Source organism: Sander lucioperca, chromosome 17, assembly GCF_008315115.2.
Source record: "Sander lucioperca isolate FBNREF2018 chromosome 17, SLUC_FBN_1.2, whole genome shotgun sequence".
NCBI lineage: Eukaryota > Metazoa > Chordata > Actinopteri > Perciformes > Percidae > Sander > Sander lucioperca.
This window is the reverse complement of record NC_050189.1, coordinates 7,825,338-7,842,028: the sequence shown is the minus strand read 5'-3', so window position 1 is coordinate 7,842,028 and position 16,691 is coordinate 7,825,338. Positions and strand designations below refer to the sequence as shown.

The following is a 16,691-nucleotide window of genomic DNA, read 5'->3' as shown; positions in this document are numbered from 1 at the left end:
CACAGAAACACATGCACAAATGAATCAGAATGGTATTTGTAAAGGTTACAGAACTGACATTTGGTGGGTTTCAGAGGGATGTAATGACCTTTCTGCTTCTACTGAAATATAGAATTAATATGGTGACCACTGACTTTGTGTGTGTGTGTGTGTGTGTGTGTGTGTGTGTGTGTGTGTGTGTGTGTGTGTGTGTGTGTGTGTGTAGGTCCACAACAGCTGTAAAGAACAAATGGGTAAGGTGTGTCCCTTGGGTCAATATCGAGTGTCAATCATCCCTCCCACTGCACTTAACAGCATCGACTCCGATGGTATGACACCTCGCACACACACACACACACACACACACAGGCTCTTTTGTTCATAGTACTGCATGTACAGTAGGTTCAAAGATCAGGAATGTCACCTTTCACCTCCAGTGGTGTAAATCCTTTGGATGCAGAGGGCGTGACATTGCAAATTACCCTTTGATTTTTTTTTCAACTGTATAGCAAATACAAAAATACAACAATTTAAATGAACATTTTAAATTCTATCATGCTTGGACAAACCTTTCTAGTAGAAATTTGAAGAAAAGACGAATATTTGCAACACAACAGCCAAAGAATTACATCAAATTACACAAAAAAAGGTATCTGTCATTAGAAATGGACAATTCTGACATAATCCCAGGTCTCCAGCATCCAGGATCCATCAAATACAGCTTTCTCAACATGAACAGTACGTGATTGCCAACATTTGGACTTGAATCTGAGAGCTAGATAGTTTTCTAGTTTTTCAAAACCTGTTAATTGATTTCCTTTCAGGCTTCTGGAAGGCCACCTCAGCATCGTGCTCCAGTCCTCTCCTGGTCCTGGTCAACTCCAAAAGCGGAGACAACCAGGGAGTGAAGTTCCTCCGCAAATTCAAGCAGCTCCTCAACCCAGCTCAAGTCTTTGACCTGATGAATGGAGGACCAGAGCTCGGGTACTTACTAAATTATAGTACTTCAATTATTAATGAAATAATAAGCTTAAATGTAGCAGAAAAGTCTTACATTTTACTTGTTAACAGCCCTTTTTTCTACTAGTTGATTGCTTCACTAGTGGGAGTTTCTAGTTCGTCACGACTGGTTTAATGCATGTACTGATGCTGTACTGTTGCTGCCTTTTCATGACATCTACCTCTTAACATTTTGTGCTTTTTGCTTCCTTCCTCTCCTCATCCTCCCATCCCATCCCACTTTCTCCTCCTCCCGCAGCCTGCGCCTTTTCCAGAAGTTTGTGACATTTCGTATCCTGGTGTGCGGAGGAGATGGCAGCGTGGGCTGGGTGCTCTCAGAGCTGGATAAACTCAACCTCCATAAACAGGTGAGAGCGACGAGGAGGAGGAGGAGGAGGAGGAGGAGGAAGGATGATGATATAACATTGAAGGTAACTGTGGAGAACGCTGTTGGGCAAGAGGAAGTGAAAAGCCACCTCTTGTGCTCATGTTGCAAATGATAAAAAACCTAATGGTGTTCCTAAACCTAAAGTATTTTCCAGTTTTTGGCATCATTGTTGGCATCCCCCAAAGAGTTTTTAGCCAGCCCCAAAGGAAAATCAACAGTGCCAAAATGATAAGCATTGAGAATAAAAATAGCAATTCAAATCCTCTCTAAATGTGTTTAAGAGCATTTTACCAAACAGCCATTGAACAAGCACAACATAAACTTGAATATATCAAGTATCAATAATAATCTCAGTTTTAGAGTCAGGCTGTACCGGACTCCCCTGGTGATTTATTAAAAAATGATATAACTTTTTTAACCAGTTTTGTTAATTGGGGTTACAGCATTATATACATTTTTTTGTTTATCAAATTGTCAGAAATAACAGGCACATGCATAGATTTACAGACTCATGGACTTTACTGTTACTGCTTACTGCCGTAAAACCCTGCTTTTGCTGTCCGTTGTCCTCAAACCTGAAATGGAAATAGTGTTGAACATGTGGCGAGTAACATTTGGACAAGACTCAAAAGCCAACAAGGAAGTGAATTAGGAAATAGAGAGAAAGAGAAAGGACACAATAAATAAAGAATGTCAGGGGAGGACAGGGTCAAAGAGAAAGTGAGGGTGGCAATGGGTAAAATGACCAATGATACACTGATTAACTAAACTAATTCATTAATGTCATGGAAGTAATCCAAATCAATGAATGCCATGTCAGATAACGTGTTTTTAATTTTCAAATTAGTGTTTAATTTGGATACTTAAGTGGCATTCAAATCAGTTTAAATAATTTTCAGGTAATTTAACACTTTTAACGACGTGTCAGCCAGTGTAATGTTTCTCACATTTTTTCCTCAAGATTTTCACATTGGTATGCCTTGCCTCTATAATCACAATCTAAAGACTATTTGTCTTTATGTTGCAAGATGTTACAGTTCAAAACTATTTTTTTTGTCCTTGAGGAGGAAATTTAGGGCAGACTAATAATCATCTCCATCCTATACTTGTGTAACAAACCCATTCCTCTAATTTGTAGGATTCTGACAGAAGTGATCAATTATATATCTTACCATTTTTTTTTTCAATTTCATAATTCAAAAGAACCTTTTTTTTATCCGTTTCTTCTGATTGGCACAGTAGACGCCTGCATTACTTTAATGCTTGTCTACTGTTGTCAGTTGAAACCCAAAATAAAGAGAACAGAAGATTTTGATTAATAATAATTTAAATTATTAATTTAATTTAATTTATAACTGTAACTTTTCATATGTGTCCCTAAATAGCAGTGTAAGGACTGCAACTAGTGTGCTTATGTTTACCAAGAGAATAAAGATCTAATGTTTGGATATAAATGTGTTTGTTTTAGAGTTTTTAGAGAGTCCATGTTAAACACCTGCATTTTATTTGTGCCCACAAATCTGTAGTATCTGACTTACAGTGGTTCCCCACTCTCTTTGTGATTTAGAAAGATGAGACATAAATCATTTGAAAATTGGATTCAATCAATTTGTTTGCAGATGACATATTGTCTTACATTACAGTGCCAGCTGGGCGTGTTGCCTCTGGGCACAGGTAACGACCTGGCTCGGGTTCTGGGCTGGGGAGGCCTCTGTGACGACGACGCTCAGCTGCTGCAGATCCTGGAGAAGCTGGAGAGAGCCACCACCAAAATGCTGGACCGGTGAGAGAGAGAGAGAGAGAGAAAGAGAGAGAGAGGGTGGGGGGCAACAACGTGGTTAGCACTGTTTGTTCCCAGCAAGGTACAGTGTCTAACCAAGTTTGCCCATCCATTGTTTGCTTTGCTTTCCTCTTAAGGCTTTCTTATTATGTTCTTCAGTCCATTCCAGGTAGACTGAGGACTGGATTCCTTTTAAGCTACAGTATCATAATGACTGAGAGGAAAACTGGCCTGGATGATTTTTGCAAGTTAGACAGTGTGCAGGAGTTTTTCTTTGCAACACTAGTGAGCAATAGTCGAAGCAACAAAGATAATTACCTAAAAGTACTACAGGCTGTTTATTTCTATTTATACCTCTAGGAAAGATTCATAAGCAGCATTAAAAATAACCTGTCATGCCACATTGTTGAACATTAAGTAGCATTAGTTCATAATTGGCTGAACATCTAGCTGCTTCTTGCTGCAGCTCCGGAAATTCATCCCTCCTTATTTTTCCACAAGCTACATGATCAAAATACTGAAGGCCCCCATTTAAAACTGTAAAGTCCATAAGCTTAAAATTATTGATATGAAAGAAAATTTGACAGAATACAAGTCCTGACATTGATGTAACACAATCGGGTACAACCACACAAGTGGTTGTACCTCTGTACAACCACTTGTGGTTGTACAGAGGTGTTACAGAGTGGTGCTTCTTTTACCTCATAAACAATCTTTGGCAGAGCTTAACGCTGCTCCCTGCCAAGAAATAGTCCGGCATATAACCCTTTACTGTAGAGCTTGATTTATGCTTCTGCGTTAAATCGACGCCGTGGCTACATACCTAGGTACATGGAGATACAGACCCTATGCCGTAGCCTGACGTGCACCTCTCGAAAAATGTGACTACACAACGCATGTCACTCGGCTGTGGCCTGGTAGCGTTGCATTTCCCCCGACTAATTTCCTGGTTCTCCTTCTCCATAAACAACATGAAATCAAGGAGAGGGATAACTTTTCCAGATTTCCCACCGTGGTCAGAAAGCACAGGGAGACACTTTGTTTCTCTCACTATGACTCTAGAGTCGGTACTCTAGTTAATCGCCGTCACTCTTTCAATTGCTCTACCATACACTCCCCACACACACACATGCTGGCCCTTCTAGTCTCCGAGATCGCCGCACACACCAACGCACAAGTATAAACTTCAGGCCACTTACGTAGGCTACGGAGAAAGCTCTATATGGAGCCTTCGCAGAAGCATAAGTCATACTTTAGAGTTGCTGGTAGGCACATTCGTTTGGACATAGCCAGACTAACTGGTTCCCCCATTTACAATCTTTGTGCTAAGCTAAGCTAACCTGGCTGTATCTTCATATTTACTGTACAGACATGAGAGTGGCATCAATTTTCTCAGCTAACTCTTGGCAAGAAAGTGAATAAGCGTATTTCCCAAAATGTCAAACTACTCCTTACTTTAATTAAAAGTACATAATTCAAATAGGTAAAAAAAAAAATAAGCTTACATATGTTTTGGAGGTGTTAACTGACTTCTTGATCCTTGAATTATATATGGATTGTGGTGTTTTTTTATCAGCGGCACAATCACAGTTAGGAAAAGGACATACACGCTGCATATCTTAATTCCCTGTGTCCTGTCCTTCTATATTGATCTGATTAGCTGATAATAAAGTTTATTCTCCAATGCTTGACTTCGGTGTGTGTCTTTGTGTGTCTTTTTAGATGGAGTGTGATGACGTACGAGGTGCCCGCCACCACTAAACGCACACCGATAGTGAAAGAAGACGACAGTCTTGATTCTCCTCTGCAGGTAAATTACTTTCAGGAAGCTGTTTGCTTTTTGACAGATGGTGTCCATAAATTAGCCCCACACAGCCAGATCTCGCAAGCTCCAAGAAATTATTTTCGAAAGCATTCACTGAGAATCAATTGAGTCTAGCAGCTGGCAGCTAAAGCAATCAGACCTAAACCACAGGGAGTGTAGTTTAAATTTTAATCTAAAAGCTGCTTCTCAACTCCCAAATCTGTCTGGTAGTTAAAGCGCATGCTGTAGTTTTAAAATTACAGCATGATTCTGCACCTGCATAGCCAGTTTCTCACCACTAATTCATTCATTACTCAGATGGATAATTTAAGTAATATTTGCCAGTGGAGCGATCAGATTCTTTCCAGTTTAAAGACTTTAAGGCCCTCATCAGTCATTTGTCACTAAGTTAAAGGCTGATCCAATCAACTGAAAAAGCCAATGACAGCACCCCAAACCTTCACCAGTCATGTCTTTTGAGCATGGGCAGACCACAATAGTCTTTTTGTTGGCTGTTGGTTTGCAAGTACATAGAAGGTGCTATATTGACTTAGAGTTATTCTGTCTTTTATTCTGTCTCCAGTCAACGTTTTCAAGTGACTGATGGGTAAAATCACATTATTTGAGTATTTTTCCTAAAGTCATGACTGAAAAGTTAAGAAATGGTTGAATGACAAAGGCACATTATAAATGGGGGGAAATAAAATGTTTTTTATACATAAACAGGGTAGAAACCATACAATCTAAAATAAATAAATAAATTTTAAAAAAAACACTACCTACAAAATAAATATCTTTGATAAAATATATTTCTTGATAATCTAAGAATTAAACTAGAAGGGCACTCGGGAGAGCGCAGACCTCGGCCAAGGCCATGCACTATCTCACAGTGTTAGTGAAAACCAAAAATGATTTGTGTATCCGCCCCGTGATGCGGATCAGCTCCAACATTGTATGGGTTCTTCCTTCGCCCATGCTACACCCTTCAACCAAGATTACATTTTACTTAGTTTTTTAGCAATAGGCTCGTTCAAAATCCCATTAGCAAACCTTGTACAGCAGGGGTCTTCAACGTTTTTTAAGCCAAGGACCCCTTAACTGAGAGAGAGATGGAGCAGGGACCCCCTACTACACATATTGTATACAATAGAGTTGCATTTAAACTGGGCCTCAATAACACGTGGGGCGGCCTAACACCTTTTTGTATACCTTTTTAGTGCATAAGATATTAAAATAATAATTGTCGGCATGATTTTTTTTTTTTTTCACAAGTAAGTTGTTTTATATTTGCTACTAATATATTGGATTCATGTTAAGACATTTTAATTTTCAAAAAAACTTAGAATAATTTGGCGGCCCCCCTGCAGTAAGTCTGAGGACTACCTAGGGGTCCCAGACCCCTTGTTGAAGATCTCTGTTGTACTGTATTTAAATCTCATTAAAGATTGTGAATTTTCAGCTGAGGGCCGCCACACAGCTAAAAAAAAAAAAAAAAAAAAAAGGCTGAAATCTAGTCTAAAATTTCAAGACCAACTTAAAAAAGGAATCATTCCTATGTGAGGTTTGACTGGATCCAAAAAAAAAAGTCTGAAGTTTCTTTCTCTCTCTCAGGTCCACATCACTCATTATGCAGACTCTGTGGCCTCCCACCTCGCCAAGATCCTGGACTCAGACAAACACAGTGACGTCATTTCCTCTGCCAAGTACGTGCCACGAATGCCTTCAGAAACAGGGACAGGGGGGAAGTAGGAGCCAGGAGAAAGCAGGTGAAGGCTGGAAGATGAGAATAAAGATGGCAGGGTGAAAGTTAGGAGGGAAAAGGAGAATAAAGAAGAGAGATGATGAGAGAAAGAGGCAGACAAAAAGAGGCAAGTGAGTGTCTGGTCAATGAGTATTGATTTTTGCTTTGCTCCCTAAGGACGGGCGGACACACATAGACACACACACACACACACACACACGCACACACGGAGGGGACAGTAAGTGCTGCCCAGCTGTAAATGAAAGAGACAGATGAATCAGTATTTAAGAGTCATCTTTAGTGCATTAGTAGTCTTCCTTTGGGAAGAGTCGAGCGGCCATTACAGAGCACTTTTCTCCACTGCTCTGTGTGTGTGTGTGTGTGTGTGTGTGTGTGTGTGTGTGTGTGTGTGTGTGTGTGTGTGTGTGTGTGTGTGTGTGTTTTTAAACCGCTGCCGATTGTAGTGGAGACCTGCAGCACACTTCAGGGACTTTAGGACGCACTCTGAGCCAGTTTTTATTTAAACATAACTCCGGTGTCGTCGGAAAAAGAAAATGTGTCTTTCCTACTTCGAAATGTTTACTTTTTAAAATCATACAGTGGAATTTTAACTGGTTTCATTTAGCTAAGGGTCAAGAGAAACATTCAACACATGATGGAAATCAAAACAGATATCAGTTCAAGTACAAATTGAACTGTAAGTAAGTTGCAGTTTCACTGGAATCTTAATAAGTTGTTATATTAAGAATGGCGGCAGTTTATACTAAGGTGTACAAGGTGTAGGCAGTTGCACTCCAATCGAAATCAAATTTTACACGTTTTCAGAGACAAACCATTGTAAGTTTGCAACCTAAACAACACCCTGCTACCTGTAACGCAATTATATGATTGATTCCGTTTCACTTTTGCCACGTCAAGTTGAAGGGACATTTGCACAATGTTCAGCAGACTGAGCGCACGCCTTTCAAAAACTACCATAAACTAGTTAGAACAGTGCTATCATACATCTGTAATTTCCAGATAATTAATTTGGAAATAAACACCTACGAGAGCACACAAGAGGACAAGGCTCATATATAAGGGACATGTTTTATCTGCAGCAATATTCATTTTAAAGGAACCAATATTAACCAAGTGTCCGAGGGCTGTGTACGTTTGGAGAAACCTCCCCACTGAGTCATGCAGCAGCAATGTAACAGCTATGAGTAAATACTGACTGTGTGGAGGCGATGTAGCTGACAGGCAGGTAGGCGGCGATGAAACGAGTGTGTGTGTGTGTGTGTGTGTGTGTGTGTGTGTGTGTGTGTGTGGTATCTCCAAACACAGTGACTGCACGGTGAATCACCAAACCTGAAATGTATTACCCTGCTGATTTGTTTAATTTTTATTGTTAATCAATCCCCCCCACACTCTGTTCTCCTTTCACTCTCTCCCCCCTCCGTCAGGTTTCTGTGTGGGACGGTAAATGATTTTGTGGCGGAGGTGGGGAAGGCGTACGAGAGAGCCACAGAGAACAAGGAGGAGGCAGATGCCATGGCAAAGAAGGTAAATGGTTTTGTGTGTGTGCAATCGTTTTATGTAAGAGCTTGTATAACCGTAACTAGTGGGCAGTGTAGGTGTGTGTGTGTGTGTGTGTGTGTGTGTGTGTGTGTGCGCGTGCGTGCGTGCGTGCGTGCCTGTGTGCGCGTGTATAATAGAGAGTGGGACAGAAATAGTTGTGTTGAAAGCCAAGTGTCACTATTCACTCCATATTTTCTATTTATTTGACACATAAGAATTCAGTTAAAAGTGCAGTTGGAGCTGGAAGGCTAAACATGAGTGTTAAAGTAGAGGTGTGGATGTCGGTGAGAGTGGAAGACAGCCCTCTGGCTAAAATGCTGCCATTTCAAAACTCATTTGAAACCTTGTTTTAATGCAGCCGCACCGGCCATAGCCGTGGCTGGAGGCATTATGTTTCCGAGTTTGTCTGTCCGTCCCATTTTTGTGAACGCGATCTCTCATTAACATCTTGAGGAATTTTTCGTGGACTCAAAGATGAACTGATTAGATTTTGGTGGTCAAGGTCACTGTGCCTGTGGACTCGCAAAATGTAACTCAACAATTCCTACGCTTGTTATGACAACATTTCACACAAATGTCTGATAGGATAAAATTATGAAGTGATGACATTTTATATCAGAAAAAGGTCAAAGGTCAACTCCACATCATATCATGCTGCAAAAGCATTTTCCTGGCCATATTTCAACACCATAACTCAGAAACAGAAGGGGAGATTGTGGCCATATCTCACATTTTGATGATGATGAATAATTAGATTTTGGTTACCATACATGAAAGAAACAATTCATTCCCACAATTTGCCACCGTAGCTAAACCGAAAAAGGAATAGGCTGAAGCTAAGGCTTATTTTTGCCTGTCCTATAATCCCCATAGTATCACCCAGAAATCCAACAAAACTAAATTAAACTAAATATTTGAGTACAATCCTAGTAGTTTCACATTTTAATTAAATTACTTCATAACCCTTAATTATTTTAAGATTTTACAACTTTTTTGAAACTCAACAGACGTACACACTTTCAACTCATCATTAAGTTCATTCCATAATTTAACCCCCAAAACTAAAACACATCTAAAATGTACATTAGTCCTCCCTATACCAGTTTCAAAGATAGAGAACCGTCTGAAATTATAATTACCTTCTCTTAATTTAAAAAATAATAGAATACCGACAGGAAGGCCATTGTTCACAACTCGAGAAATTATTTACAAAGTTTTAAAATTTACAAAATCTTGAATTTTTTGTCGGATATTGAATTGGCATCCCTGTTTCACCAAAAAATACACTTGTACCTTTTATCAAATTCTTTCAAAGTCTACACTACATGTATTATATGAGTCTTGACAGACATTGATGTAAACTGCAACTTGACTGGTTGGCGGAGGCATACAACCAGAAGGCAGTAGTTCTAGTTTTTAATTCTAATGGAGATTCAAAAGTAACCAAATGTACTAAATCTGTGGAAATGTGCATAAAAGCATCTAAAATATTTCCATTTGATGGAACGGTGCACCATAAACAACATGGAGTCATTGGGTTGTAATATTTTACTTTAGTAAACATCGTGTAGTAAATGGAACAAGCTGATTGTAATGTGATGCTGTCGGACATGATTTTTCCAACCTTAAAGCTATTTAAAGAAAAAAGAAGTGAAAACTGGGATGTCAAGGGGTTTTAAAATACGTATTTACAGCAGCTGTCGGTCACCAGCATATAAAGGTCCTACAAGTTTGAAACTGCAAAGAGAGTCATGCTGGGAGGAAGAGTGGTTTGCCAAATGTATTAGCTAGTGAGACATTTTCAAGAAGAGAAAATCTTTTCACTCACAGAGGCGTCTCGAGTCTCCCCCAAATCCCTCCTGTTAGAGCGCTTTGAGCTCCGTCCTACTTATCTATCTTTTTCCAAATAGTGTGATGCTTTATTGATGCCTGGAGGAGAATTTACCTATTGCTTCTGTGGATAAAAGACCTCTGTGCGCTGTATAGGTATTGATTTCATGCTGGTTTGAGCGTTAATGTAGCCGCACAAAAATGAGAATTATGAACTTCTGCCTAGCATTGGTGTCTATTTTATCTCCCAATTTGCACCGCTCATATGATTTGGAAGTGAGCAAGGGAGCCATAGAAACTATAAAAATTATCTTTCTGTCTGTCGGTCTGTCTGTCTGTCTCTTCTCCCAGTGTGCATTGCTGAATGAGAAGCTTGATTCCCTCGTGAAGGCCTTAAGTGAGGAAGCAGAGGCTCAGGTAAAAACAATATGAATTCTATACATTCTATAATATAATATTATAGTCTTAGCAATCACTGCAGTGTAGCCTGGAAATCACCTGAAGTGTTGTGCACCAAATTTAGATTTGAGCAGTCTGGAACAAGTGACAAAATGTGTGACTAACAGCACAAAACCTGCTTGTTTAAGGATAAAATAATGAAAGTTAGACTGATCTAACACTGTATGGATGTATGAAATTTGTTTAAAGCCTAAAGGCAAAAGATGGATTTCTGTGTAAAACTGACATTTTTCTTATCTTTTTGACTTGTTAAATACTATGTAGTTGTACCTCTTTAAACATATTCAGATTATCTCAGAAGGTAAACATCACTTTTCTTTTAAGTGCTCATAGAAATATTTCAACTTTGATGAGGAGTCGTGGCTGACTCTGTTTTTGTTGTTGGGGACTATTCGGTCTATAGGAAACCATTATCCTGGAATTTATTTATATTATCTGTATCAACCTGTTTTAAAGGAGAGTTTTGGCGTTCATTTAAGCTCATTAGTTTTAAACTGTTTGGCATCATTGATCCAGTGTAAGGGTCATTAATAAGGCACAACATGTCAGTTTTAAATATCTTCCACTTAACGTGATAAGGATGAAGTTGAATAGTTTTCTAGTGCACTATATTTCTGAGATACTGAATGGTTGTTTGCTCAGAGAAGATATAAAGTGTTCCTTCTCAGTTGAACCACTAAAGAGTTTTTAAATCCCCCCCATTCAACCTGAGCCTTTTTAAGGAGTAGTAGTAGATGTTTTTTCACACATCTTAAGTTTTCTCACAGGAGCTAAAAAAACAAAATGGCATACAGCTTTTTGTGTCTCTGCTCCCTTTGGAGTCTTTTATTCACAGATTGATGTCAGTACTCTAAAGGAAATAACACAGCCCTTAAAATTCCAGTATGATTTCTACCTGCTGCTCACTAAAAGGGGAAAGGCACTAAGCTTTGCGCCGACCATCATTTTATATCTGATAAATAAAATACAGATATATCCTACCCCCTCAGTATGACCTGTAAATGATTATTATTATCTATTTGCTAAGAGTGAAAGATGTTGCACTACTATAAGGCTCCACAGAGCAGGGATAGTAAGGATTTATGAATAAGGAGACATTTTCAGGTTTAACACTGATGCTTTAATGATGATGTGACAATGCTTCAGTGTTCCCACAGTAAGAGGATGTCTCCTCTTCCTTTTCCTGTCACATCCAGGTGGTGCCAGCTGGTTCGGTGCCCCGCCAGGAGAGCGGCGGCTCGAGCCCCGTTGAAAGTGGCGGTGAGTCGGGTTCAGAGGTTAAAACATGCCGGTCCAAGGAGCAGCTGATGCTCAGGGCCAACAGCCTGAAGAAAGCCCTGAGGCAGATCATCGAACAGGCCGAGAAAGGTAACCTGTTTGTTTGTTCTTCTTTTGGTATCATTTTGACACACTCATGCCTCGGGTGTTTTGTGTTAAGTTCACTGGCGTCATGGTTTCAGTGGTGGATGAGCAGAACCAACACACGCAGGTCCAGAGAATGTCATCCTCGTCCTCCATCAAAAGAGAAAACAGCGAGGAGCTGAAGGATGCTGAGCCACGTAAGTGTCCCTTTGGTCTGAACTCAGCAGGAATATGAGGTGAAGAAATATACGCCAAAATGTGTACATTTTGGAAAAACATCAGCATTTTAAAACCTCTTCTGCATTATTTTGTCTAAAGAAACATTGTTTTTAGAAATTTTAGAAATTTTAGAAATATAGACAATAAGTTAGACAATATATTGTTTTTGGAAAAAATTTTATGGAAGTGATTATTATACCTCTGTCTAGGTCAAGGAAGCTTAAGTCCCACCTCCCCCATTGTCCTTGAGAAACCAGAGAGCCTCCACACTGTCACCTTCAGCGAGGATACTGTGTAAGTCTTTGTCTGCATCTCATCTGTTTGCATGCATTTCTACATCTGTGTCCTTCAAATGCCAGCTGTGGCTGCATAATGTGCTCTTGTTTTAATGTATTATTATTATCACATTTTAATATACAATCTACATCTTTTCTGTGTTTGCAGACAATGCTCAGAGAAGTGTGTGATGAACAACTACTTCGGCATCGGCCTGGACGCTAAGATTTCCCTCGAGTTCAACAACAAGAGAGATGAGCACCCTAAAAAATGCAGGTATGAACACACACACACACACACACACATACACACACACACACACACACACACACTAATTAAATGTGTTTAAAAACTCTCCAGAAGAAACTGGTTTTAACAAGATTATCTTGGGGGTGTTATTCAGTCAGTTTTAAGACTTAATTTGTCATGTCACTTTTTAATTTACGTTGTTTTCTGTTGGAGTTACTTCTCTTTTATATAACATATGATTCCATGCTATTCACAATACTACTGGTTATACATGAAACAGGGTCAGAGACATAAAGCAGCAAATCATCTGCAATTAAAGAAAATTGATAATGATGAAATTGATGAAATCAATTCACTTTTGGGTCCATTTTTGACCATTTTTTTATAACTATGGTGCTGAGTTTTGTTTACAAATTCTTCGACAAAGCACTGCGACTTTGACTGGCTTCTTCTCCATGGCAACAACAGCCGAGGCTCACGGGTCTTGTATTATGTAGAGCTGTCTGCCATGCCAAACTGTTGACCATATCATAAACCCAAATGTTTGTTTCATGATGTGTTTCATGTTTAGTAACATATAGGACCTATTTCAAAGAGAAATGTAAATACAGAATGGTGAAAACACAAATCAGCGGCTCCTTCCACTTTGCAGCTATTCTCAATTAAAGCTTTAGTGTGTAACTTTTTGATATTAATGAACGTCTGTTACATTCAAGCCATTGCCAAATGAGTTGCTACAAAGCTAATTAAGACTTTCAGCTCCACAGAACCGTCTCTGTAATTCTCAGTATGGCTGTGTTCAGAAGATTGTGTCGTCCTGCGACTTTCGCACGCAGAAACTCGAGTGAAGACAATTACCTGTTCTGAGGAGTCCATCATGTTTTTTTAATCCTCCGTGTACTCCTTGACTACTAGCAACTGTATGGAGGAGGGGTAGGGGCTGTGCGTGATCACAGAAGACGTGTATCATGTTGATGCGCCGACAGTTTTGTTGTCATTACTTAGAATTTCTCATGTGGGCGACAGAAACTATGCACTATAGCTTTAATGTCCATTTTCTGTCACCAACTATAGGGACTCAGCTTAACCTCATTGATTGATCATTGATCGATACAGTTTAATTCTACGGTTGTTTGGTTTCTTCCTTCTGTCTCCCCCCGCAGCAGTCGCACCAAGAACATGATGTGGTATGGAGTGCTGGGGACGAAAGAGCTGGTCCAGAAGACGTACAAGAACCTTGAGCAGAGGGTTCAACTGGAGGTCAGACACACAAGAATGAGAATGAGGAATATATTGGGAAACAAAATGCCAACAGCTGTTTTCATGTTGTTTTTGCTTCTCCCTTTTTAACCTCCGATCCTCTCTCCCCTCTCTCTTTTCAGTGTGACGGTGTTCCCATGTCTCTGCCAAGTCTGCAGGGCTTGGCTGTGCTCAACATCCCCAGCTATGCAGGCGGTATCAACTTCTGGGGAGGCACCAAAGAGGATAATGTGAGTGTGCATCTACACCTCCAAAGAAATTGTGTAAAAGCTGCACGCACAGCTACATTCAACAGCATTTTCAGTCATTGAACTTTAGTAACAGTATATTGGTCGCTCTCAACTCTTATGTTTAGAACTTTGGCGCTCCGTCATTTGACGATAAGAAGTTGGAGGTGGTGGCGGTGTTTGGCAGCATGCAGATGGCCATGTCCAGAGTCATCAACCTGCAGCACCACCGCATTGCACAGGTAACACACACACCCCTGCGTATACAGTACTGGACACACCTTTTTTATCACAGTTGCAGTCTCAAAGGCTTGCACAACATCCATTTTAATGGAAACATTGGCTGTTCTTCCATGTCTTTGTACAATACTTTGGTTTATGACCAAATACCTGGAAGCTGTGTTTACTGCTTATTTGTTGCCACGCTAACACGTTAAACTAAGATGGTGAACATGCTAATCATCAACATGTTAGGTTTTCATTGTGAGTATGTTAGCATACTGACCTTAGCTTTTAGCTGTCTCACAGAGATGTTAGCATAGACACCTAGGCCCTGTTTACACTTGGGTTTAAAATGTGTTTCGGTAAAGCAAACACAAATGGACAGCCGAGACACATCATCGTTCACGCCTGTGTCTATCATGCGTTTCCAGCTGACCACTTGTGTTCAGATTTTGTTACTGCCTCCGTCACTTCTGCTAGAGCAGGGGTCTCCAACCTTTCTTCATCAGAGGGCTACTTAAAAAAACTAAAGTGGCCAAGAGCTACTTGCATCACATCGCTTACCTTTTATTTACATAACACACATAAGCGGAATGAAACTACTGTTTGTGCACGTATAAAAATTGCAATACCCAAAGCTAATGAAAAATCTTCACTTCACGTCAAAGTTCATGACTTTTTTACACTTCTTTTAGCCCAAATAGTTAGCTACATCACTGAAAATATTTCCATCAGGGTCCAAGAAAACATTACCACTTTACACTTCTATGGCCCACAAAGTTAGATACCTCACTTTTAATACTGTGGTAATTTTGTGTCTCAGTTTGTCAACCTATTGGCGAGCTACGAGCTACTTGTTGGAGACCCCTGTGCTATAGAGTCAAAGGGCCCCACGCACGGTTATTACGTCCGCACTCTCGCCAGTACGTTAGCGGTTGTGTCGAAACAGCTGGAGATATCGCTGTTGGCAGAATCCAACACATCTTCTTCCATAGGGCCAAACTATGGACGGTCACGCAACACTTCTAACTCGTTGTAAAATGGGCGCTTATAGAGTGTCGGCGGGCTGTCACCAAAACAATTACCACTTCGTGCATTGATGACCTATTTTCCTGTTACATTCTTTTCAGGGACACATTAGCATTTTTACACTACTGGTTAAATGCGTATCAGACCACTTCGGCAAGTGGTTTGAGTGATTGGATCACACTGCGTCGTTTACACGCCATATTTAGTTCTGCCCACTTGTTATCCAAACGCCCATTTTAAAACCAAGTGTAAACAGGATCTTAGTCTTCAGTCAGTCAGATATTCTGCTGATTGTCTTAACTGAAGTGATTTAAAATAAATACATTTAATTAAACCACTTTAGAACAACAAACTGATGCCTAAAATGTATTTGCTCAAGGATATATTTACACATACTGGTGTTTATTTTAATCTTCTAAACCTGAAGTGAATGAGAAACACTCCTTTCCCTTTTAGTCACAAGGACAAAGTGTTTCAAAAGCGGCCCATCTGGCATTTCAGCACCGACAGTACAAGTACTTCATGTATAGGTTGGTGCTATAGATGTAACTTTTAAAGGTGCAGGTTTTACAGGACCACATGAAATGCTCAATGTCGAACAGCAGAGGACAGAGGATGTCATGCAGGGAATAGCTGGTAAAAAAAAAAAGCACTCTATGCATTGAAGGAAAAAAGAACAAGAGGTCTCATCTGACAGCTGCTGTTTTCTGCTCTGTTGCGCCTCAGTGCCGCCAGGTGAAGATCACCATCCTCGGGGAGGAGGGGGTCCCTGTGCAGGTGGACGGAGAGGCCTGGATCCAGCCGCCGGGCATCGTCAAGATCGTCCACAAGAACCGAGCGCAGATGCTCACCAGAGACAGGGTAATGTCCAACTCAAATATGAATTCTGTACACTTTATATAAAAAAAGGGTTTACTTTTACAGTATAAAAATTAGAATTGAGAATCAAATGTATCTTTTTTTTTTGTTTTTTGTTTTTTTGCGACAATTTTTAAAATAAATTCTTTTCCCTAGAAAACCATTGATTCACCTAAATATTTTCTGTTTATACGGTACCGCTGACGGCTACTACATCATACAGTATACGTTTCCAGCAAAACAGACTGAAAGCAGAACATGCAGAAAATACGTTATATACTTCTTTACAAATGAAACAAATGTCAGACTGACTGACATGTGATAGATAGATGTGACAGTTAGTTTTTAGAAATGTCTCATGATATATTGTCTCTAGAAGTTTTTTATTCCACTTTTGTTTTTGTTAAAGAAGGAAAACAAAATCGCAATTCGAATCTGCACCCATGTAT

At 39.9% G+C, this 16,691-nt stretch overlaps 1 protein-coding gene across 4 annotated transcripts in view; it reads left to right on the top strand.

Annotated features, from left to right (window-relative positions):
• The window catches only part of si:dkey-172j4.3 (diacylglycerol kinase eta), an 83,085-nt gene that overhangs the window by 54,417 nt on the left and 11,977 nt on the right, over window positions 1–16,691 (top strand). For all 4 annotated transcript variants that reach the window (XM_035993803.1, XM_031304129.2, XM_031304128.2 and 1 more), the window contains 16 exons: window positions 206–308; window positions 804–963; window positions 1,238–1,346; window positions 3,010–3,149; window positions 4,869–4,956; window positions 6,562–6,653; window positions 8,137–8,236; window positions 10,433–10,498; window positions 11,737–11,908; window positions 12,001–12,099; window positions 12,331–12,415; window positions 12,566–12,673; window positions 13,810–13,906; window positions 14,029–14,136; window positions 14,262–14,375; window positions 16,111–16,245. In XM_035993803.1, coding sequence (XP_035849696.1) covers window positions 206–308; window positions 804–963; window positions 1,238–1,346; window positions 3,010–3,149; window positions 4,869–4,956; window positions 6,562–6,653; window positions 8,137–8,236; window positions 10,433–10,498; window positions 11,737–11,908; window positions 12,001–12,099; window positions 12,331–12,415; window positions 12,566–12,673; window positions 13,810–13,906; window positions 14,029–14,136; window positions 14,262–14,375; window positions 16,111–16,245 — 1,776 coding nt within the window. The remainder of the gene's footprint in view (window positions 1–205; window positions 309–803; window positions 964–1,237; window positions 1,347–3,009; window positions 3,150–4,868; window positions 4,957–6,561; window positions 6,654–8,136; window positions 8,237–10,432; window positions 10,499–11,736; window positions 11,909–12,000; window positions 12,100–12,330; window positions 12,416–12,565; window positions 12,674–13,809; window positions 13,907–14,028; window positions 14,137–14,261; window positions 14,376–16,110; window positions 16,246–16,691) is intronic.